The sequence below is a fragment of the Rhinopithecus roxellana genome, chromosome 15 (genome assembly GCF_007565055.1).
Source record: "Rhinopithecus roxellana isolate Shanxi Qingling chromosome 15, ASM756505v1, whole genome shotgun sequence".
NCBI lineage: Eukaryota > Metazoa > Chordata > Mammalia > Primates > Cercopithecidae > Rhinopithecus > Rhinopithecus roxellana.
In genome coordinates, this window is record NC_044563.1 from 74,288,616 (window position 1) to 74,313,023 (window position 24,408).

General features: G+C 47.8%; 2 protein-coding genes across 2 annotated transcripts; both read left to right on the forward strand.

The window, feature by feature from the left end:
- Positions 1-5,485: 5,485 nt before the first annotated feature.
- On the forward strand, positions 5,486-7,488 carry APOA5 (apolipoprotein A5). The gene is made up of 3 exons (XM_010371706.2): positions 5,486-5,587; positions 5,701-5,812; positions 6,334-7,488. Exons 1-3 carry the CDS (start codon positions 5,539-5,541, stop codon positions 7,271-7,273), a joined length of 1,101 nt encoding a protein of 366 aa, XP_010370008.1. The 5' UTR covers positions 5,486-5,538; the 3' UTR covers positions 7,274-7,488.
- Positions 7,489-9,390: 1,902 nt separating this feature from the next.
- Positions 9,391-18,678, forward strand: ZPR1 (ZPR1 zinc finger). Its single transcript, XM_010371707.2, has 14 exons — positions 9,391-9,598; positions 9,755-9,916; positions 10,334-10,424; positions 10,810-10,880; positions 11,835-11,921; positions 12,079-12,201; positions 12,564-12,611; positions 12,789-12,855; positions 13,262-13,332; positions 14,080-14,169; positions 14,667-14,777; positions 15,478-15,564; positions 17,406-17,471; positions 18,183-18,678. The coding sequence occupies exons 1-14, from the start codon at positions 9,428-9,430 to the stop codon at positions 18,315-18,317; spliced, it is 1,380 nt and encodes a 459-aa protein (XP_010370009.1). The 5' UTR covers positions 9,391-9,427; the 3' UTR covers positions 18,318-18,678.
- Positions 18,679-24,408: the final 5,730 nt, after the last annotated feature.

Below are 24,408 nucleotides of genomic sequence, written 5' to 3' on the forward strand. Positions count from 1 at the left end.
AGCTCAGCTCAGTCTGCCATGGTGGGAAGCCATTAATTCTTCGCTCTTGAAATCTTTTCTTCCTTGGTGTAGCAGAGGCTGCAAGTCACCTCTGCAACTTTATTCTTCCCTTCTTTCTCAGTTATAAAATCCCTGATTTTAGAAACATCTTTATTGAGATGTAATTCACGTACCATAACATTCACTACAATTGAATGGTTTTTAGTATATTCACAGATTTGTACAACTATCACCACAATCTAAGTTTAGAACTGTTTTCATCATCCCACAAAGAAACCCCACACCCATTAGCAGTTATTCACTATTTCTTCCCAACCAACCTCCCCTCCTCCCAATAGCCCTAGGCAACCACTAGTCTACTTTCCATCTCTACCGATTTGTCTTTTCTGGACATTTCATACAAATGAGATTTTACAACATGTGGTCTTTTGTGACTGACTTTTTTCCCCTAGCATAATGTTTTGCAGGTTCGTCTGTGTTGTAGCAGGTATCAGTACTTCAACCCCTTTTATTGCCAAATAATATTCCATTATATGGATAGTTCATATTTTGTTTATCCATTCATCAGTTGATGGACATTTGGGTTGTTTCCGTTTTCTTGACTATTATGAATAATGTTGCCATGAACATTAATGCACAAGTTTTCGTGCAGATGTGTATTTTCATGTGTCTTGGTTTTATACCTAGGAGTAGAATTGCTGAGTCATAGGAGAGCTCCTCCATGTTTAACCATTAACGAACTGCCAGACTGTTTTCCAAAGAAACGGCACCATTGTACAATCCCACCAGCAAAGGATGAGGGTAGAATCCCTGATTCTTAACTGATCATTGAGCTCAGGCCCATTCAAAACAAAGATGACATTTCCTAACCTTCCTTACAAGTAGTTCTGACCAGTGGGATGGGAGAAGAAGTTAGGTTTTGTCTTTAAAAGAAAGAGTGGCCAGGCGCCGTGGCTCACGCCTGTAATCCCAGCACTTGGGGAGGCTGAGGTGGGCGGATCACCTGAGGCCGGGAGTTCAGGACCAGCTTGACCAACATGGAGAAACCCCGCTCTACTAAAAATACAAAATTAGCTGGGCGTAGTGGTGCATGCCTGTAATCCCAGCTACTCGGGAGGCTGAGGTGGGAGAATCGCTTGAACCCGGGAGGCGGAGGTTTCAATGGGCCAAGATTGTGTCATTGCACTCCAGCCTGGGCAACAAGAGTGAAACTCCGTCTCAAAAAAAAAAAGAAAGAAAGGAGGGTACACTCTGCACTCTCCTCTCCTCCACCCTGCCCCCTTTCCAGTGGCTGGATGTGGACATGGTGATAAGCTATCTTAGATCATGTGGACAAGGGAAACACATAGGGATATTAGAGCCTCCAGACAGAAGGAACTTAGGACCCTGGACAGCTTTGTGGAGCAGTGCTTCCATACCAGCGTGAAGTTTTGTACGGGAGAAAATATACATTTTTAACTTCTGTAAGCCACTGTTATTTTGGGTCTCTCAGAGCAGCCATATATAATTTAACTAATATATTTTCTTTCTGTGATTCTTCTTTATTTTGATTATACTTCTACTTCTTTGCCCCTCTTTTAGGTGGGAGGTGCTGCTCCAAGCACTAACTCAGAATATAGACCCTCTCCCTCTTGCAATGGTGCCAGCTTGGAGTTCTTTGCTTCCACTGTAGGTGAAGGAAGGAAAAAGTACGGAGAACTCACATCCACTCTTCATTATCCTCAAACAGAAGTAACCCATTTTCTTCTGCTCACAGCCCATTGGCCAGAACTAACTATACGACCCCAATCTAATTGCAAAGGAGTCTGGGAAGTACAGCACAGTACATGGATCTTTGGAGAGCATTAATTTTCTCCGCCAAAGGTTTCTTTTTTTGTTGTTTTTTTTTGAAACAGAGTCTTGCTCTGTCACCCAGGGTGGAGTCCAGTGGCCCAATCTTATCTCACTGCAACCTCTCCCTCCCAGGTTCAAGGACTCCTCCAGCCTCGGCCTCCCGAGTAGCTAGGATTACAGGCGTGTGCCATCACATCTGGCTATTTTTTTTTTTTTTTTTCTGTATTTTTAGTAGAGACAGGGTTTTACCATGTTGGCCAGGCTGGTCTCAAACTCCCGGCTTCAAGTGATCCACCTGCCTGGGTGTCCCAAAGTGTTGGGATTGCAGCAGTGAGCCACTGCATCTGGCCCACACTGACGTTTTCTGACCTCAGTGTGTTTCTTTTCTCCTGGCATGCACTTTCCCTAGAGATTTCATCTACTCCCAAGTCTTCCACTGCCCCTATCTGCCAATGACTCCCAAAACTCCGTCTCCGGCCGAGACTTCTCTCCTGGGCTTGAGATATCTGTATCCAACTGCCAGCACATCTCCAGTGGACAGCCTTTGGGCACAAGGTAACACAAGCCTGTGGGTATAAGTGATCACCTGAAGTCACTTTCAGTGGCTCTCCACTCCCATATTTTTTCATCCCCTGGAAATGTACCCTTCCCAAATACTCTGAGTCTCTCTTCTCCTTTGTTGACTGTAGTTTTGTGATTGGATGGTAGTTCCTGTTGCTTTTTTCCTTTCAAATGAATTTTCTCTTAGGAGGCTTCTTAGCCATTATGCAAATAGACCTCAACTGGGCTTGCCCTATGCCTGTCTGAAACCCAGCTTAGGTTCAAGTTAGGACTCCTGTTAATCTGAGCTCTCACTTCCTGTCCCAACCTGCTTTTCCTTAGGAGGCTCCTGCTGTTGGTGAAAGAAAAAATCATCCCCCTAGTTGCTCAGAAATCTGGGAATCATTGGGATTTTTTCCTCTCCTTCACCTTCCTCATCCAATCAGTCACCAAGTGCTATCAACTCTGCTGCCTTAGTAGCCCTTAATATATACTTACCTATCAACCGTCACTGCCATGCCATACTTCAGGTCTTCATTTCTCACTCAAATTACCAAAATATCCCTAAATAGTTCCTCTGCCTTCTGTCTGGCCACCCTCCTGAGTGACCTCTCCATCATGTACCCTACAGTGACTGCTTGCACAAGGCTCTTCATGACTTGGTCATAGTCTGCTCTCATGAACCACCAGAGCCAAGCACCTGGGTTCTGATCCTGGTTGCAGCTCTTACTGTGTGATGATGGACAGGCCACTTGATCTCTTCAAACCTCAGTTCCTAAATTAAATGAATGATTGAATTCACTCAATTTTGTATATATTAGGCACTGTGCAAAACATACTAGTGGATATAGAGATGAATTAGAAAAGCCCCTGCACTCAAAGAGCTCTCAGATTCATCAACAAATTATTGTGCGGTGAGACAGTAAGTGCTATAATTCAGGAATATACAGTGTTGTGTGAATGGTGTGGAATCAGTTTATCTCCAGAGCAGAAAAACGTGAAGGTAGAAGAGGGCGTTCAGAGTGACACTGGAGCTGTGCAGCAGGGGCTACTACTGTCCCCTCACATCCTTTCTTCTCTTCTTCCTAAGAGTCCTTTTTCAGCTGGGCATACAGCCATCCAAAATAAAAACTATTTCCCAGCCTCCTTTTCAGCTAAGTGTAGCCATGTGACTAAGTTGTGGCCAATAGGATGTCAGTACAAGGGGTAATAGCAGCATCTGGGATGTGTCTTTAAAAGGAGGGAGTATGTCCTTCTCCTTTTCCTCCTTCCTGTTCCCTGGGAGGTGAACTTGGTGGCTGGAGGTGAAGCAGCTGGAACTTGGACATGAGCGTCTTGTTGACGATAATAGTGCAACAAGATAGAAGCAGCCCTGGCTGGCCTACATTCACATGAGAAAGAAATAAGACTCCATTTTGTTTAAGCTATTCTCTTGCATATATATATATATATACACACCCCCACACACACACACACACATATCAGCTAAGTGTAGCCATGTGACTAACTTGTGGCCAATGGGATGTCAGTACGAGTGGTAAGAGCAGTATCTTGTGTGTGTGTATATACACACAATATGTCCCTTGCAGCCAAGTCTAATTCTAACTAATACAAACTAACTCTAAAAAATGAATATACATTCACCAGGGGATAGGCTATTTCAAGCCGAGGGAAGAGTCTGTATTAAGTCTCAGGGAATGCTGTGGTTTTATGTGGCAGCGGATGAGACTGGAAATGAGTCAGGATGAGCCACAGTGGAGGATGAATTAAATGGGCAGGAGTGTGGCAGAAAGACCTGTTGGAGGCTATGAATGTAATCAAAGTGACAGACAACTGGTGCAATGATTGTAGTGGAAATGGAGGAGAGGAGATTGATTCAAGATGCATTTAGGACCAAGAATCGGGAGCTTGTGAACGTGCGTGTATGAGTACAGTAGATGGAGTGGGTGTGTCATCAGCGAAGATCTGAGCATTTGGGCTTGCTCTCCTCAGAGGCCCTGATAGTGGAGTTCAGCCTTTCCCCATGGGGCAAATCCTACTTTCACTCCAGTTCCTGGGGCTCAGAGTCCCTCGCCCAGATGTCTCTTGCCATCTCACCCTGCCTGGCTTCCCTTGGTTGTTCCAGGATTATTTCACAAAGAGGGACGTGGTTGGGTCTTTAACCCTGTGAATGCCGGCTCTCCCCAGGATGCCTGAGGAGCCTGTAGTGGAGCTGTCAGGGGCTGCTCAGGTTCTGGCCGGCAGCTGGACACTGTCTGTCTTGCCAGCTGGGACACAGTGCCTCTGGGTAGTTGTGTAAGAGAGGGGCCCTTGGCAGACATACAGGTTCTTCTCTTGGTGGGCCAGCCAGCAGGTCAGTGGGAAGGTTAAAGGTCATGGGGTTTGGGGGAAACTGGGTGACAAGTTCAGACCCATTCCCAGTAAAGCTTCTGGGAAGCACTTCTCTACTGGGGTAGCCCCTGATACCAGGGCACTCATTAACCCTCTGGGTGCCAGGGAAAGGGCAGGAGGTGAGTGCTGGGAGGCAGCTGAGGTCAACTTCTTTTGAACTTCCACGTGGTATTTACTCAGAGCAATTGGTGCCAGAGGCTCAGGGCTCTGGAGTATAAAGCAGAATGTCTGCTCTCTGTGCCCAGACGTGAGCAGGTGAGCAGCTGGGGCAGAGGGATGGGGGTCGCAGTCCTAAGGGAGGGTATTGCAGGTGGCCTCAGGGGAGACCCTGGGGTGGCCCCTAAGACGTCCTCTTGGAACACTTTGGCAGAGTTGCATCTTTGCCCTCGTTATGGCTCAGTTTTTCCCACCATGAAATGGGACGGAGGGAGACAGGTGGGCAGGGGAAGTTGGTAGAAGTGGCCTAGGGAGCTGCTCCTGGGGTCTGGGACCTTTGCAAAGGGGTTAGAGCACCACGCTCCCTGCTGTGTGACTGAGGTGGCAAGGGCACGCCCTCTCCCCCTGTCTGAGGAAGACACCCCAGCCTCCTTGACTCACCTAGGTCAGTCCTCTTGAGCCCCAACAGCTCTGTACTCCCCAGCCTAAAGAAGGGTTAACAGGATTTCGGGCAGTTGCCCCTGGAGAGGTCCCCTGGGCAAGTCACCTGCACCATGTCCCTTCCTCTGCTTCTTCCCCTAACCAGGCCTTCCTCCACCTGTCTTCTCAGAGCAGATAATGGCAAGCATGGCTGCCCTGCTCACCTGGGCTCTGGCTCTTCTTTCAGGTGGGTCTCCGACCCTGACTTCAACGTGGGGGTGTGGGTGGAGGCTGGCCTGAGGGCCCTGTCCACCCTGGGGAGGAGAGGCCAGGCTCTGATTACCTAGTCCCTCTCCGCAGCGTTTTCGGCCACCCAGGCACGGAAAGGCTTCTGGGACTACTTCAGTCAGACAAGCGGGGACAAACGCAGGGTGGAGCAGATCCATCAGCAGAAGATGGCCCGCGAGCCCGCGTGAGTGCCCAGGGGAAGGGGAGTAGGCGAAGGGAGGAGACAGCTGGGCCATGCCATGATGCCCTGCCTCTGCTGCCTCAACCTCTGTGGCCGCTGCTGGGACAGAGGAAAGGAGCGGTGCTAGCTCTGCCCGCTGATCCCAGCCATCCTGGGCTCTTCAGCGCCCTCTGCCTGCAGCCCCCACCTTGACAACTCCATAGCTGTTGCCCCATTGCCCACTGAGGCGCGGGACTTGGGATCAACCGGGAAGACGCCTGCTGCAGTCCCCAGAATCAAAGGATGATGTGGCGCATCTATGTTTATTTGGAGAGTGTTGTAGGTCTGGATTTGCATGTGCGATGTGTTTGTGCTTCGTGCGTGAGGAGTTGTGACTGGCTAGGGTTAGGACAAGAGTCCTTGACTCTGGGGCCAACGCCCTGCGTCCTTGGTTCCCCCAGAGGATCAGTGACCGATGACTTGGGGATAAAGGAGATGATGGGGGCTAACAGTCTGATGACCTGGATATCTGTCCCCTTCCCCAGGAGCCTGAAAGACAGCCTTGAGCAAGACCTCAACAATATGAACAAGTTCCTGGAAAAGCTCAGGCCTCTGAGTGGGAGCGAGGCTCCTCGGCTCCCACAGGACCCGGTGGGCATGCGGCAGCAGCTGCAGGAGGAGTTGGAGGAGGTGAAGGCGCGCCTCCAGCCCTACATGGCAGAAGCGCACGAGCTGGTGGGCTGGAATTTGGAAGGTTTGCGGCAGCAACTGAAGCCCTACACGATGGATCTGATGGAGCAGGTGGCGCTGCGCGTGCAGGAGCTGCAGGAGCAGTTGCGCGTGGTGGGAGAAGACACCAAGGCCCAGCTGCTGGGGGGCGTGGACGAGGCGCGGGCTTTGCTGCAGGAACTACAGAGCCGTGTGGTGAACCACACTGGCCGCTTCAGAGAGTTCTTCCACCCCTACGCCGAGAGCCTGGTAAGCGGCATCGGGCGCCACGTGCAGGAGCTGCACCGCAGGGTGGCTTCGCACGCCCCAGCCAGCCCCGCGCGCCTCAGTCGCTGCGTGCAGGTGCTCTCCCGGAAGCTCACGCTCAAGGCCAAGGCCCTGCACACACGCATCCAGCAGAACCTGGACCAGCTGCGCGATGAGCTCAGTAGGGCCTTTGCAGGCACTGGGACTGAGGAGGGGGCCGGCCCGGACCCCCAGATGCTCTCCGAGGAGGTGCGCCAGCGACTCCAGGCTTTCCGCCAGGACACCTACCTGCAGATCGCTGCCTTCACTCGCGCCATCGACCAGGAGACTGAGGAAGTCCAGCAGCAGCTGGCGCCACCTCCCCCAGGCCACAGCGCCTTCACCCCAGAGTTTCAACAAACGGACAGTGGCAAGGTTCTGAGCAAGCTGCAGGGCCGTCTGGATGACCTGTGGGAAGACATCACTCACAGCCTTCATGACCAAGGTCACAGCCACCTGGGGGAGCCCTGAGGGTCTACCTGCCCAGGGCCATTCCCAGCTCCTTGTCTGGGGAGCCCTGGCTCTGAGCCTCTAGCATGGTTCAGTCCTTGAAAGTGGCCTGTTGGGTGGAGGGCGGAAGGTCCTGTGCAGGACAGGGAGGCCACCAAAGGGGCTGCTGTCTCCCGCATATCCAGCCTCCTGCGGCTCCCCCATCTGGATGCATTACACTCACCAGGCTTTGCAAACCCAGCCTTCCAGTGCTCATTTGGGAATGCTCATGAGTTGCTCCATTCAAGGGTGAGGGAGTAGGGAGGGAGAGGCACCATGCGTGTGGGTGATTATCTGCAAGCCTGTTTGCCGTGATGCTGGAAGCCTGTGCCACTACGTCCTGGAGTTTGGCTCTGGTCACTTCTGGCTGCCTGGTGGCCACTGCTACAGCTGGTCCACAGAGAGGAGCACTTGTCTCCCCAGGGCTGCCATGGCAGCTATCAGGGGAATAGAAGGGAGAAAGAGGAGAATGTCATGGGGAGAACATGTGATGGTGTGTGAATATCCCTGCTGGCTCTGATGCTGGTGGATATGAAAGGTGGGGACTGTGATAGGAGAGGGCAGAGCCCATGTTTCCTGACATAGCTCTACACCTAAATAAGGGACTGAACCCTCCAAACTGTGGGAGCTCCTTATACCCTCTGGGGAGCATACTGTGTGCTCTCCCCATCTCCAGCCCCTCCCTCTGGACTCCCAAGCTGAAGCCTAGACTTCTGGCTCAAATGAAATAGATGTTTATGATAGAAGTTTGCCTGGTGTGACTCTCATTTGGACCATGTCTGAAAGCAGTGGCCTCACCACTCTCCCCAAAGCACACCTATCACCCACTCCATTCCCTTGCTGCTCTTTCTCATCGACCCCCTCCCAGTCCAGGTCTGTCAAAGGGGTTCTGACTGGGCTCTGCTTCAGGGATCCTAGCTAGACAATGCTGTCTGTCAAACCTGGTGGGAGGGCCTGGGTTATGGACCCTTCCTCTGCACCTGCACTATTCACTAGCCTGCTCCCCACAGGACAGTGGGCATGGAATGCAGGCTGTGTCTGGAAGACCTGTGGCCCTGGGGGACTTGAAATTCCTGAGGTGGGCTGCCTGCCTCCTTTGTTCCTGCTGTTCTAGAGCTTGAATGGCCTCTTTTTATGCTGGACTCTCTTCTTGGGACTCTCAAACTCTTTCACTCAGCAGCACCAATGCTCCCTATAGATCCCCTGGGAACTGAAACTGCGGTGTGGTGGAGGAAGTGGAAAGGGTAAATACAGTCTCTTGTCTTTGGACTGCCCTGTCCAGCCCCCTTTCCTCCCAGTTCAGCCTACTGTCCCAGGGTTCTCAGCACCTGCCTGTTCCCCAACCCCGTAGCACAGACCCCACACATATTTAGGCTCATCATGCCTGCAGGCTGGTCTTCCCTGACACCCTGGATGTTGACAATGTTGGCCACAGAACTGGGTTGTGGACCCAGCACCTGGAGAGAAGAAGTGCTAGAAAGGTAGAAATAATAAAAGGTGTTTTTGTTGTTGTTAGGAAACTGGAAAAGCATGGGTCAAGGGGGTGGGCTATGGTGGGGATGGGAGGAGGTGGAAATGAGGGCTGTGTACTTGAGGCTGGGATTGGGGAAGGTAGTGATGAGGACAGAATAGGGAGTGGGAAGGACAGAAAATGACAGCAGGCTTCAGGGATTGAGAGAGGGGAAAAAGCTGAGCCACCCGGAGGGGGGACCTAGCACGCAAGCAGCATGTGGCCCAACACTGGAACCAAGCATCCCGGCTCCGGGCGCACCTTCTCAGGGATTCCCCAGGGACAAGTCCGGCCCCTTGTCCTCAAGGCTCTACCGACGTAGGGACCAATAGAACCCGGTGCGGTGGAGCTATTGTGAAGGAGCAAAAAACGGCCCTGGTTCTAAGAGGACGTCTTGGGGGAAGTGACGGCTGAGTTGAGGTGGATCTGGCTGGCGATGGAAGGTTCGAGCCATATAAACCTGGGAACCTGGAGCCCTTGACGACATTGTTCCCCAAGGCCCGGAGTCTGCGGCCTCTTTAAGAAGGGAGGCGGGGGTGGTGGCAACTGACGGAAGTGACGATACGGGGTGGGGCCGCTAGAGCGGAGGAAGTCGGAAGCAGAGGTCCAAATTGCGCGTGGTGGCCATGGCGGCCAGCGGGGCTGTGGAACCAGGGCCCCCGGGGACTGCCGTCGCCCCGTCACCCGCCCTGGCCCCGCCGCCCGCCCCTGATCACTTGTTCCGGCCCATCAGCGCCGAGGACGAGGAGCAGCAGCCCACCGAAATCGAATCGCTATGCATGAATTGTTACTGCAATGTGAGGCGGGGGGGTAGGGCTTGGGCCGGGACGAGCCGGGGGTCGGACCCAGCCAGGTGGGCCTTGTCGGGGACCCCGAGACGCTCCCGGAGATAGTAGGGCGGGGAACGGGGAGTTTCATTGATTTTTTTCCTTCGCTGCTTTCTGCTTCACCAGGGCATGACGCGCCTCCTGCTCACCAAGATTCCCTTCTTCAGAGAAATAATCGTGAGCTCCTTTTCTTGCGAGCACTGTGGCTGGAACAACACGGAGATCCAGTCGGCAGGCAGGGTCCAGGACCAGGGAGTACGCTACACTTTGACCGTCAGGGCTCCGGAGGTGAGAGGACCTTAGAGCAGGTACCTCAGTATTCTAGAGGGAGATTGGGGACTGGGGTCAGAGCTCTGGTGCAGGCGATCTGATCTTAAATAAATCCCCCTATGTCTTCTAGCCTTAGTTTCTTTTGTAAAATGGTACTGGTGTTGTCATCAGCTCAAGTGAGATAAGATTTGTTAAAATGCTTCGTAAATGTCTGAGCGTATGAAATGAGCAGTAGTTGTTATGAATAGTATTCTCACCATTTGGACAGCCTGGCTCACACCACCTGTACTATTCGAAAGGAGCAGTCTGGACCCTGTGGAGTGGCGAGAGGGAGAGACAGCTGGGCTAGGGTCTGATGGAAAGGGGACAGTCTGGTTATTACTTGAGAAGCTGTTCTGCAGCCTCTTTATACTGAACGTATTCCTTTCTGCCCAGGACATGAATAGAGAAGTGGTGAAGACTGACTCTGCTACCACAAGGATTCCCGAGCTAGATTTTGAAATTCCTGCCTTTAGCCAGAAAGGAGGTAAGTTTAAGATCAGAGTATTTGGGCTGTTCACATGTAGCCAGAGTCTTACCCTCTTTCTTGCAAACCCCCTGGTGCCAGGTCTCATGGTTTGTGTATGGGTTCTACCATGTAATCTTTGTGATCTTCATTGGTTTATCATGAGTAGAAAGCTTAGGTCAAACAGCTCGAGATGGTAGAAGGTAATGGTAATACCATAATGTGTTTATTATAGAATTTTAGCATCACTGTTATCAGACATGAATGGAACCTTGCCCTGGCCTTCTCATTTTATGGATGAGGAAATTAAGACCCAGAGAGTTCAAGTGAATTGCCCAGGGTCATACAGGCACTTGATAGCAGAGCTAAGGCTAAGTCACACTTGTCTTTTGTTGTTGTTCACAAGCTCTGACCACTGTTGAAGGATTGATCACCCGTGCTATCTCTGGCCTGGAGCAGGACCAGCCAGCACGAAGGGTAAGCTGGGGTTTTCTGATTGTAGCGGCTCAAGGAATAATTGCTTATATGTGTCTGACTATAGCGTGTCCCATGTGTCTGAATAGTCTCTGACTAAATTTTGGAAACTTTTTGGGTAAGCATATGGTGGTGCTGGAGCTGCTAGGATGTTGCATATGTTGCAATTATTGTCTTTTCCACTTCCCTCTCTCAGTATATATTCAGGCCTCATCAGACAGGCGATAATAACGTTGCCTCTGAAGAGCCTTTCCTAATCCCCTTGGGTTATCTGTGTTTCCTGAGTATTCTGTTGCATTCTTATATTTATTATGACAAGTAATATACTATAACTGCATCTTTAGTTATTTGTCTCCTTAATTGGCTGGGGAGTCCCATGAGAGGACTGATATATTTACTATTATATTTCTTTTTTTTTTTTTTTTTTTTTGAGATGGAGTCTCGCTCTGTCGCCCAGGCTGGAGTGCAGTGGCCGGATCTCAGCTCACTGCAAGCTCCGCCTCCCGGGTCCACGCCATTCTCCTACCTCAGCCTCCCGAGTAGCTGGGACTACAGGCGCCCGCCATCTCGCCCGGCTAATTTTTTGTATTTTTTAAGTGGAGATGGGGTTTCACTGTGTTAGCCAGGATGGTCTTGACCTCCTGACCTTGTGATCCGCCCGCCTCGGCCTCCCAAAGTGCTGGGATTACAGGCTTGAGCCACCGCGCCCGGCCTACTATTATATTTCTAACATGGCATGAGTGGCCGGGCTAAATGGTTGAATGAGTGAGAAAAATGAGGCTTGCCTGTCACCACCCGTCAACTTCAGGCTTGTTTGCTACATCTCATTATGAAGCCTGAAGTTTCCACTCACACTGAGACAGGTGGTGACTTCCTAATGGAAATAACATGGGCATGACAAGGGGCAGGGCATAAGTACACCACCAGGGCTGATGCTTTACTCTCTGTTCACGGCAGGCAAACAAAGATGCTACAGCTGAAAGAATTGATGAGTTCATTGTCAAACTAAAGGAGCTAAAGCAAGTAGCCTCCCCTTTCACTCTGGTGAGTATTGAGAGACTGGACTTGCCCTTGATTAGGGGAGGAGGGACTATTAAGACTGCTGGGATTTTCCACTGTGGTGCCTGAGTGGTCTGATAGTAGGTGATGTAGGATTGTTTGTGATTTCCTTTTGCAATGACTCTCTTCACCCATTTGTTAGATCATTGATGATCCCTCAGGGAACAGCTTTGTGGAAAACCCACATGCTCCTCAGAAAGATGATGCCCTGGTGATCACACACTACAACCGGACCCGACATCAGGAAGAGATGCTGGGGCTCCAAGTAAGTGGACTGAAGGATCCAGAAGAATGCTCTGGAATTATCGCACACTCTGGGTTGCTTGGAGTCAGTGGAACTTATTTTGCTGCTGCTGCTGCTCTGTGTGCCCTATCTCAGCTTGTTTGTGCTTCTCATCTTGCTCATGTCCAGGACTTGGGTAAACTTCACAGAAAGGATGGCAGTGGCTGTGATCCTATCTTAAGCCCTGTTCTTCCCTTGGTTGGGGCTTTACTTTGTGGTTTCTCTAACTGATGAGGTGGCACCTGACATAAGTGAGCCAGAGCATTTTCTCCCACTCCAGGGCAGGGTGTTGGGGACACTGAGTTATACCTGCCAACTTGCGATGTGCATCTTTGCTATTTTAGGAAGAAGCACCAGCAGAGAAGCCAGAAGAGGAAGATCTCAGAAATGAAGTGAGTCACACTGGCTACTGGTGAGGAAGGAGCAGAGTTGTGGGCTGAGACTGATGCTGTTCAGCATCTGTCTTCCTTGTCACCAACATAGATGACCACCAGCATACCAACTGAGTGTCTTTAGCCTGAACATCCCATCAAGGAGGGCTCACCCTTTGTCCCCATGTTGTGTTTCAGGTGCTCCAGTTCAACACAAACTGCCCAGAATGCAATGCCCCCGCTCAGACCAACATGAAGCTAGTACGTATCTTTTGCCAAGCAGTTGGGTTGCTCTTCCTCTGACTCAGGCATGAAGATTATAATTAGGCTGGGAGCATCCCTTTCAAGGAAAGCACATGCGTTATACCCAGTGATAAGGAGAATATTATCTTTGATTAGACTGTGTACTTTGGGTTTTATGTTCAAAGAGAAAATTAGGCCATGGTCACTAGACTGTGTGTATGTGGTCTGAGCCATGCCTTCAAATGTGTGAACAGGGATCGCCATGGGTTGGGAACTTGCCCTCTTCTGGAGCACTCTGTGGGCTGCCTCTTGTGAATATTTCCTGCAGTTCTGGGACCAGCATATGTTTGTGTGGGGTTTGGCTTTGTTTTTCCCCAGATGGTGGTCCTGTTCACCTGGAAGTAGATTTCCTTAACTCCGTTTTCCAGAAATCCCTCACTTTAAGGAGGTTATCATCATGGCTACCAACTGCGAGAACTGTGGACATCGGACCAATGAGGTGGGTGGGCAGCATTATTTGGGAAGAAGACTAGCTTAAGGTTAACCCCGTTTTAACTATCATTCTTCCTAAATACTTCAGGACTTGAGGGCAGGGGGTGTAGAGCAGCTTGGGTCTTTTTCTTAGGTCTAGTGTAGGGTAAGGAGCCCTTGAAGGAACGGGAAGTAGCCTAGAAAAGAAAAGTTAGAGATTCTATAACTTGTTTAAGACATTTTAAAGGTTGATGATATAAGAGAAAAGTCTTTTGACCCACTCCTCAGAGGTGTGGAAGTTCAGGGAGGCAGACTTAGACTTCACAATGAAGAACCCAATAGAGCTGTCTGAAAATAGAATGAGCTGCCTTGGAGAATTATAAATTCCTTTCTCCTGAGTGTATCTGAGTATAAGCTAATTCAGTTCTTTAACCAGAATATTATAAAGGAGACCCACACATTGGATGCAGTGGATGAAAGGACTGCAATAAATGCTTAAAAGTCTCTTTCAACCCCAAGAGTCAGGTTTTTCTTAAGGTAAATTCAGAGTTTGTTGGCAGTTTGGGAGAGGTTTTGGCATGTTACCAGGGTTGGACGCTGCTCCTGGCCAGCTCTTGGTGTTTTTGGTTTGGGTGACTGCTGTTTAGAAGGCTCTCTCTTTGGTAGCTATTAGTGGGCCTAACTGACTGGAGGTCCAAGCCTCCACTCCACGTCTCCTGGGTACCAAGATAGGCTCAGGTCTTCTCTCTGTTGCTCCTGACTGTTTTCTATGCAGGTGAAATCTGGAGGAGCAGTAGAACCCTTGGGCACCAGGATCACCCTCCACATCACAGATCCCTCAGATATGACCAGAGACCTCCTCAAGGTAACAGTCAGCTTGGGAAAGTCAGTGTCCTCCTCATAAGTTAGATAAGCTGTCTCTATCTAGGTGAAGCTGTCTTTTGGGAATAATGTTCAGGGCCATGAGGCATCTCCTACTTCCCTGGCTTTGAGGACCCCTGAGCAGAGGGGATTAATCCAAGGTTGGAATCAATGTAGATGTAGAAGGTGACCTGTTAGCTCTTTCTGATGAGCGGGTAGCTTTTTGGCCTCCAGTGTCTATCTGGGTCCTTTTCTGTCCCCTAATGACAGGATACCTGACAGCTTGAAACTATGACTGAGCTTCCCTTTATTAAGTTGGATCCATTCCCGTGGTTCAGATGGACAGGAGTGAGTCACAAGCTTTAACAAGGGAGTCAGAGAAAACTGGGACAGCTGCCCTTGTCCCCAGTCTATCACTGCTGGTATTAATTGAGCAGGAGGCCTCTGGTTGGCTTTCTTTGCTTCTGACTTAAAGCTTAAAACTGACCTCTCATCTCACAGTCTGAGACTTGCAGTGTGGAAATCCCAGAGCTAGAATTTGAACTGGGAATGGCCGTCCTTGGGGGCAAGTTCACCACACTGGAAGGGCTGCTGAAAGACATCCGAGAACTGGTGAGTCACCTGAGTAGTGTGTTAACCACCTTTGAGCAATTTGGCTGTGTGAAAAAGGACTGGAAGACTTCAAACATCCTAGTTTTCGGTGGTGGTAACTGTGGGTTTCTTTGCCTTAAAGCTGGTTTAGGAGACTTAAATATTATTTTGGATTGTGAAGAGACTTAAATATTACTTTGGATTGTGAAGATAAGTTTATGGGAAATGTTGAATGGAAATTCCAGGCCTAACTTTGGGACTTCATAGTTATTTTGTGGTCTTGGAGAAGTCATTTATTTTACTGGAAAGTTAGGTGATGAGGGTCCTTCTTAGCACCTAAAACTTCCCAACGTAAAAAACATACATGTGTTGACTTAGTCCAAATATTTATCTTCTTGATGAATTATTTCACTTGATTCTCTGTTGGGCATTTTGTAGTTGTAAATTGTACTTTTTCTTTGCATTTCTTCTCCAAATTAGTATTAGAGATCATATTCTAAGAACATGTTTCGATTTTTGTTTTACATTGCCAGTTTTGTTATCTTGGCACATTATCCCATAGACTCCTAGTAGCGACTGCCTTGGTCAGAAAGGTGGTGTGGGCTAAATGGAAACCAAGTTTCCCTGACTGGGCACCCACTGCCACCCCCTGCGTAGTTTATGGTCAGGCCTAACAAATATAAAGCCAGTATTCACACAATTTGGATATCATTTATTGCAGGTGACCAAAAATCCTTTCACACTGGGTGACAGTTCAAATCCTTGCCAGAAAGAGAGACTGCAGGAGTTTAGCCAGAAGATGGACCAGGTAAGAGGTCACTGGCCAGTCAGTACTTAGGGTCCAGTGAACAAGAGGCTGCATGCTCATGTCTTGGCCACTTTTTGAACATCTAACCATCATGTTGGGCATTCTTCTGGTTTTCTTTTTCTTTTTTTTTTTTTGGAAGCAGTCTTGTTCTGTTGCCCAGGTTGGAATGCAGTGGCGCAATCTTAGCTCACTGCAACCTCTGCCTCCCGGGTTCACACAATTCTCCTGCCTCAGCCTCCTGAGTAGCTGGGATTACAGGCGCACACTACCACGCGTGGCTAATTTTTTGTATTTTTAGTAGAGACAGGATTTCGCTATGTTGGCCAGACTGGTCTCGAACTCCTGACCTCGTGATCCGCCTGCCTCGGCCTCCCAAAGTGCTGGCATTACAGGCATGAGCCACCGTGCCCAGCCTTATTCTGGTTTTCTATATTCCATGTCTTCTTTCTTGTTTTTCTCCTTTATTTTGTTAGAGCATCTCCTCCAGTAGCTTCCTGGGACAAAGCACATGGAAAATAAAATTTCTGGGACCTTCTATGTCTGAACATTTCTTTATTCTGTTATCACACTAAAGTGATTATTGGCTGGGAATACGATTCTAGGATAGAAATAATTTTCAAAGACACTGCACTATGGTCTTCCAGTTTGGCTACTGAGAAGTCTGAAGCCATTTTGATTCCTGGTCTTTTATATGTGACCTAGTCTTGTGATCTCTTTGTCTCCTTTGATGTGAAAAAATTTCAGGATGTGCCTTGGTGTGGGTCAATTTTTACCCACTGGGCTAAGCACTTGGTGGATCTGTGGATCTTTTCAGTCTGGAAAACTCATGTGGTTCAGTTTTAAGAAGCTTTCATGAATGATTCTATTGAAGATTATCTTTTTTCTGATTTTTTTTTCTGTCCTTTCTGAGAACTCCTGGATTTTAGATATTAGACTTACTTGTCTGGTCTTCTATAATTTACCTTTTTTTTTTTTTGGTTCTATTCTTGGTTTCTTGGTTTTTTTGTTCTACTTTAGGAGATTCCCTCAACTTTTTCAACCCTTCAATTGAGGTTTTCATTTCCACTAAAACTTATTTTTCAAGGAGATTTAAAAAAAATAGCATCCTGTCTTAAAGATGTAGTATTTTTTTCTTCTTGAGGATTATTATTATTTTAAAAAATTTTTCAGCATGTAATTTATATAGCACTTCTTGATACTGATGTTGGATCTTTTTTGACATTTTATTCTCCTTGCATCCTCTTTTTTCCCATTTGATTTCCCATCTTTCAATGTTAAAGGCTTTGCTCAGATGTCTGATAATCATTGTCTTCTTACAAGTAGCTGACTAAAGACCTGAGTAGGGGGTGAGCCTTGTTGACATGGGGCTTATTACAGGGGAATTTAGCTTAGTTGTTTTGTTGAGGTGGCCTCCAATGCCAGAATTGTTAGGTCTTTCCTCTTGGGCTAGTCAGATTCCACTCCGGGGTTGTTGCATTTCCTGGCCTGAGGGTAAAGGCTTGGCTGGCAGTGTTCTGAGAGCTGTGGAAAGGGGGCTGGGGTGTATACGTATTCTGTTTTCCATGTGCTTACATTCATTTAACCTCATTGTTCTTGATTCCTTTCCCTCTACCTTCAACTGGGCCAGCACCCCCCAGTCCACAGCTTGCTGATGTTGGCTTTTCTAACAGTCCTTGTTTTAGATCCTTTCCCCTCTACTTTCAGAGCTACCTAATTTCACCAATTCTTAAAACTTTTGGGGATTCTGTAATATAAATTGGGTTGCTTCTTGTCTGGCAGACATAGCCCCTTTTTACAGAGGTTATGTAAAATTTACTTGCTGTGTTCTCTCTCTCCTTTAGATCATCGAAGGTAACATGAAGGCCCACTTTATTATGGATGATCCAGCAGGAAACAGTTACTTGCAGGTATAGTAGACCTTCCCTGATGTTTCATAGAGAAGCATTTTCTGATCTTCCTTGAATATGTATCATTTCCCTAGAAACTGAAAGACTTGATTCTAAACGGACTACTTTTTACCAAGGAGGCGAAGTTAGAAGATACATAAGGGAGAAAAGAGGGGGGTGTGGGAGAGGATTTCTTTTTTTTTAAGTGTATGTAAAGAAGGAAAAAAGGATACTCTGAGGCTCCTTTTTTTCTGTATTCTAGCTCTTGTCCCAGTTCTGGAGTTTTCATTTTGCACATCTGATTATGGAGTGAGGAGAAATGGTGCCTCATCCAGAGGCCAAGATAGGAAACTGATAGGCTTTAAGTTGACTGAGGAGATAGTCCGGTGATTGATGTGCCTTTAACATTGATTGAATGCTTACCATGGGTCAGGCAAAACTTCTAAGTTCTTTCCAAGATTAAGACCATTGCTATACTTTTTATAAGAAGGTGCAGATACTACAAAATAGGTGGATCGTTCCCTCATTCTAGGGCTGGGGTCTTCCACCCCTGGCGCATGTGGGCTCTGTTGCTACCCACTAGTTCAGTCTAGCTGTGGGAAATTGGAGGCCAATAAAAATAAGAAGAAAAACCCAAAACTCATGATGTTCTTGGGAAAGTGGGAATTGGAAGCTGCCTGTAGGGAGGGGGAGTGGCACAGCGGCACTGATTGTCTGTCCTTGACCTTGCAGAATGTGTATGCACCTGAAGATGATCCTGAGATGAAGGTGGAGCGTTACAAGCGCACCTTTGACCAAAATGAGGAGCTAGGGCTCAATGACATGAAGACAGAGGGCTATGAGGCAGGCCTCGCTTCACAGCGGTAGCAGTGGGGGCTCAAGGGCCAGCCGCCAGTGCTGCTCTTTCTATAGGTTATTTATTAGTATCAGAAGAAGGCTGGGAGTGTCCTCCCCACCAGCCCTTGCCCATGGTGGGGAGGACATCTGGTCTGAGTCAGAGATCTATGCACACTTTCTAAACAGCTTGTCATGTAAGTGTGAGCCTATTGTGTCACTTGACCTTATTTTGGAAGTTTTGAATTGGCCTAGGAGGAAACCCAGAAATGAACCAGGGGTATGTCATTACCACTTTTTTCATAGCAAGTCCTTACCCTCCCTCCACTTAATGCTCTGTTCTCTAAGGTTAGAACTCTGAAGTCGGAGAAGGTGGAATACAGTTACACCTGGAGTTTGGTTGTTGGTTTCAAGTATATAAAATACTGACTTTCAACAGGAAAGGAGTCTCCTGAGGGGAGACCGAGTCCAGCACAAGTGTAGGAGTTACCATTGAAATGATGACTTCCTTTTTTTTTTTTGAGACGGAGTCTCGCTCTGTCACCGGGGCTGGAGTGCAGTGGCCAGATCTCAGCTCATTGCAAGCTCCGCCTCCCGGGTTCACGCCATTCTCCTGCCTCAGCCTCCTGAGTAGCTGGGACTACAGGCGCCCGCCACCTCGCCCGGCTAGTTTTTTGTATTTTTTAGTAGACACGGGGTTTCACCGTGTTAGCCAGGATAGTCTCGATCTCCTGACCTCGTGATCCGCCCGTCTCGGCCTCCCAAAGTGCTGGGATTACAGGCTTGAGCCACCGTGCCCGGCCGAAATGATGACTTTCAAACAGCACTGGCCTCTGTATTGACCCTATCCTTGTTGATATGCTGTTAGAATTCAGCCTCCCAAAGAAAATTTTCCCGTGTATCCACTGTAATTTGGGGATTGCAGCTGGCATTTAATTCATTCCTGCAACAGATGCTTGCTTATCTACTTTATGCCAAGCACACCACAGAACAGAGGACAAAATAAATCTCTTTCATGGAACTTAAAGTCTGGTGGGAGAAATGACAGTAAACAGATGAGGAAAACAGTACATCAGGTGGTGACTAGTGTCATGGAGTAATGTAAAGCAGGGAAGGGGCTGGGTTGTGCAAGGAAAGCGGGAGTAGGGAAGATCTTCTGAACAAGAAGGTGATAATTTGACATTTGGGCAAAGCTGAGGAGGAGGTCAGGGAGTGAGCTGTGTGGGTAGCTGGGGAAAGAGATTTCCTGGCAGAGGGAACTGCAAATGCTAGAGCTGTGAGGTTAGAGCCAGTGGGGGTGTCTGATCAGTTAGCCCCACTCCCAGTTACAAATGCTGAAACACATTCATTCAGACAGGAGGCTATCTGCAGTTGTTCCGAAAGTTAAGGACCAGTGAGCACTCTGCTGCTCGGGCCCTGGACTTCCCAGCCAGTGCTCTTTGCACTGTAGTCTCCTGCCTCTCAAACAAAAGGTGACTCTTGCGGTGCAGACTTCAGGGTATTTGTTCAATAAAGACCAGTTCATTGATTAAGATGTCATCACAAACCTTACTGCTTTGTGTTGCAAACTTCTCTTTTTTATTTTTGGTAGAGACAGTCTTGCTCTGTTGCCCAGGCTGGAGTGCAGTGGTGTGATCTTGGCTCACTGCAACCTCTGCCTCCTGGGTTCAAGCGATTCTCCTGCCTCAGCCTCCCTAGTAGCTAGGACTACATGCGCACACCACTACGCCGAGCTAATTTTTTTTGTATTTTAGTAGAGACAGGGTTTCACTGTGTTGCCCAGGCTGGTCTCGAACTCCTGAGCTCAGGCAATTCGCCTGCCTCGGCCTCCCAAAGTGCTAGGATTACAGGCATGAGCCACCGTGCCCAGCCTGTTGCAAACTTAACTCTGAAGAATGAGTAAGAGATGACTTAGCAATCAGACATCTACTCTCATTGCTCTGTGAAACTATTCTCAAAGGTCACAAGTGATTTTCCAGTTGGCAAATGTTACGTCTTTCTGTCACATTTGATAGTGGACCATCTCTTCTTAACCCTTCTCTTAGCTCTCCAGGTGCTGTACCCTTGGTTTTCCCTTCACTTTGAATCTTTCTTATTTGCACACTTTGCCTCCTCCCTTTTTATTAAATTTGTTTCTGAGAGTTCTGCTTTCAGACATCTCCCCATATCAGATTTTTTGGCATCTTACTATCATGTGGGACTAACTTCTATACCTGTATCTCTAATTTTCTGTAAGTGAGGGCAAGAGTAAGGTATTTGGAGACTTAGGTTAGCAAATGACTCATTCAAACTATAAAGCTTCAGTACTTTGAGCAAACTTCTCACAGGCAACTATTCTACCCTAAGAGATTATCTCTAGATACGTTTCCAGCTGCTTGGGAATCTAAGTTTACCAGACAACCCTCTGATCTATCATTTGGTGTCTAGACTTCCCCATAGTGTAGGTGTGCTCTGTTAAGATAAACCACAGTATCAGGTTCATTTTCCATTGTGAAGGGAAAAAAATCGCACTCTGACTTACTACTGAATCTCTTTTGAGTATGATTGGTGTGAGGCAATCTCCCAGAATCCACCCAGTTCCTAGGAAATGATGACGTGAGTTTCTGAACTTGCAAAGACTGAGGACCACATGCCAGACCGGGATAACCCAGCTAAGGTACTTCCTGCCCTTTGATGACAAGGCATTCTTCAGTTTCATACTCTTCTCTTGAAGTATCTCTCAGCTACTTTCTCATTTCATAAAGTGTGTCAGGATGGGAGCTTGCATATAGTTAACTGAGTCTTGCTCCACAGGCCCTAGCATATGACACATGGTTAATAAAATCTGTTAAAATCCTCCATCTTAGAGCAAACCCTATTAGGACACTAGGGGTAACATCTATAGGTAATAAGATAGGGAAAGGGCCTTGCTTTAAAGCCATGGTAGGTGAGTCAAAGTGCCAAGAACATGTGGATTCAGTTTCACAGCCACGAGTAAAATCTAGGTGGAAAAGTTTTGTGATTGTGTTAAAAAAGGAAAGTGGTTCTTGCGTGAGGGCACGCCTCCTGCTTTCATGGGTCAAGTATGTGAAATGCAGCCATGTTCAGTCATTAGACCTGTGGATGAACATATAGGTAGGTACTGAATGTACGTCTGTGTCGTGATGAGTGAGTGGAGGAGCAAGGTGAGTGTTGGGAGCAAGTATGAAGGGCAGTTGACTTGGCCAACTGAAAGCTTTAATGATGGCAGCACTTTCATTCTAACATCAGTCTATTTCCTTCTTTGTATACCTGGGGTATGTGCCTGATGCACACTGCAGAAAATGGTGCCTCTGCTTACATTTAGGGCAGTGGTAGTTAAGACTACTTGGCTTTATTCGTATTAAAAATTTTTTTTGGCCGGGCACAGTGGCTCACGCCTGTAATCCCAGCACTTTGGGAGGCCGATGCGGGCGGATCACGAGCTCAGGAGATTGAGACCATCCTGGCTAACATGGTGAAACCCTCTCTCTACTAAAAAATACAAAAAATTAGCTGGGTATGGTGGTGGGTGCTTGTAGTCCCAGCTACTCGGGAGGCTGAGACAGGAGAATGGTGTGAACCCGGGAGGCGGGGCTTGCAGTGAGCCGAGATCCCGCCATTGCACTCCAGCCTGGGAGACAGAGTGAGACTCCGTCTCAAAAAAAAAAAAAAAACAACAAAACACTTTTTTTTAACGCACTTCTTTTTAAGGCAAACGGCAGTGTTTCCAACTGTGAAGAGAAAAAAAGCTGCTTATTTTGTGGGTTCACCTCAGTTTAGTATTGGCACTTCCAATGCTTGTTTTCCTAGTCTGTAAAATGGGGATAATTAAGATAAACAAAATTATCCCCATTTTACAGGTGACAGAACAGCCTCACAGAGGCTAGGTAACTTCCAGAAGGAAGCAGAGCTTTTTTTTTTTTGAGATGGAGTCTTACTCTGTTGCCCAGACTGGAGTGCAATGGCATGATCTCGGCTCCCTGTAACCTCTGCCTCCCAGGTTCAAGTGATTCTCCTGCCTCAGCTTCCTGAGTAGCTGGAACTACAGGTGCATGCCACCATGCCTGACTACTTTCTGTATTTTTAGTAGAGACGGGGTTTCACTATGTTGGCCAGGCTGGTCTCAAACTCCTGACCTCATGATCTACCCACCTCGGCCTCCCAAAGTGCAAGGATTACAGGCGTGAGCCACCGTGCCTGGCCAGAAGTAGAGTTTCTAAGAGGCAGGTGTCAAACCCAGGCCAGACTCTGAAACCTGAGCTCTGAATATTTTGAGCTCAACTCCACAATGACTGTATTTGTTCTATCAGCTACAACTGCAGAGAGAGGCCAAAGCTCAGAGCAGGCCACTGGCACTGGCATCTGATCCTGCTTAACTGCCCTGCAGCGTAGGATGGAGACACTTGGGTCTTGTCAGGCTAAGGGACTGGGTAGGGTACTAGTGGTGGAATTGAAGAAAACAAATGGGCAGAAGGTGGCTGGGTGGAAGTTGAGGGGGCTATCCTGGCAGTGTTCACTGGAGAAGTGTGAGGCTTTCTGAATGCCTGCTGACACCAGGGAGGGGCAGGGCTGTGCAGTGCAGTGTGAGATACACCAAATGGGACTAGAAGCCAAGGCAGGGTTGTGTAGGGGGTACCCCTGGGTCCCTCCACCTAGTGAAGCCCAATCAGCCCAGTGTCCTCTCACCAGCCCTCAGAGCCCCAGCCAGCTTTCCTTTCTGGGCCTGTACTGCAACCCCCTCAACATGGCCCACTGGGTAAAAATTCATGCTTCAAGACTGATCCCCAAGCCTGTTTTGTATTATATGAGTAAAGAATTTTTAAACACTTATCCCCAGATAATGTATATTTATTTATGAAGTATAGCCCTGTCTGCTTGACTAATGTATTAAAACTGTCCTTTTTGACTCCTGGTCCAAGAAACTATTGTCTGCACTTCTGTGTAGTTGTGTATAGCATCCTGCAAATTCTGTCAGAAGTCTGATTTCAGTAACACTAAAACTTCTCTCTCAAATGATACAAATTTTCAGTTTTAAGACAAGTTCTGGGGAACGAATGTACAACATATTGACTATAGCTAATAATTCTGTATTGTTTACTTGAAGCTTGCTAAGACAAATTTAAGTGCCCCCCACCGAACTCGTACATAAATAAGTCTAGTGAAGGATGTTTTAATTAATTTGATTTTGGTAATCATTACACAATGTATCCAATCATCACATCGTACACCTTGAATATATATAATTTTTGTCAAATAACCTTAATAAAGCTGGGAAGAAAACGATAAAAAAGTGACAATCTAACATATGATAAGGTAAAAAGATATTTCAAGAAATTTGGATGACCTCTTGCCCCCCACTTTGCTAGCCTCTACTCCCAAGAGTCATGTTCTGCCTATGTGAAGTTGAGCAACTTCCTTAATCTTGCCAAGCTTCAGTTCTTATCTGTAAAATGTGATATTGAAACGATTTGAGAATTGTGAGGGTTAAATGAGATAATTCAGGTAAAGCTCTAAAACTCCTGCCAAGAATAAAGTCTTTTATTCCCCCCCAAAACTTGAGTATTAGAATTCATTCTCTCTGGTTTCTCTCTTTTGCTATGCTAAAAATAGATCCAGGTCCTTTTCATTGTCAAGATTTTAGTTTCCTTCAAAAGATAACTGGGAGCTACTTGTAATATAATACCAGAAGAGTTACACAGGTCTTAGAAACTACGTTTTTCATAGTAATTATGTTGGTTTGCACTTCCTGGCATCCCTTCTCGGACGGTAGGTACCTGGAAGCCTAGTGGAGCAGATTCTCCCCACTTAAAGATACTTATAAAAATAACGAACATAGTTCCGATGACCATATGCCCACCATATGCCCAACAGCGCTCTGCGCACTTTACACAGTAGTGTCATCTCAGCCTGTAACCATTTCGAGTTAGGTGCCGGGATTCTCCCCGCTTTGTGATAACTTGCCCGAGGTCGTACAGCTAGCCAGCTATGGAACCTGTATTCAAACTCGGCTACGCTGCAGCCTGTGGCCCTCCACTTTTTTGCCCGTGCTCTGCAGTTTAGGTAACCTCTGGGGGCGGGGTCTTTTGGGTCAGGTTGTGGCCTCACAGAACAGCGCTTACTGCGG

Coding starts and splice junctions, on each gene's coding strand:
- ZPR1 (XM_010371707.2), top strand. CDS start 9,428: ATGGCGGCCAGCGGGGCTGTGGAACCAGGGCCCCCGGGGACTGCCGTC. Junction 11,922..12,078: donor TAGCCTCCCCTTTCACTCTG/GTGAGTATTGAG, acceptor CCCATTTGTTAG/ATCATTGATGATCCCTCAGG. Junction 12,202..12,563: donor AAGAGATGCTGGGGCTCCAA/GTAAGTGGACTG, acceptor TTGCTATTTTAG/GAAGAAGCACCAGCAGAGAA.
- APOA5 (XM_010371706.2), top strand. CDS start 5,539: ATGGCAAGCATGGCTGCCCTGCTCACCTGGGCTCTGGCTCTTCTTTCA. Junction 5,588..5,700: donor GGCTCTGGCTCTTCTTTCAG/GTGGGTCTCCGA, acceptor CCCTCTCCGCAG/CGTTTTCGGCCACCCAGGCA. Junction 5,813..6,333: donor AAGATGGCCCGCGAGCCCGC/GTGAGTGCCCAG, acceptor CCCCTTCCCCAG/GAGCCTGAAAGACAGCCTTG.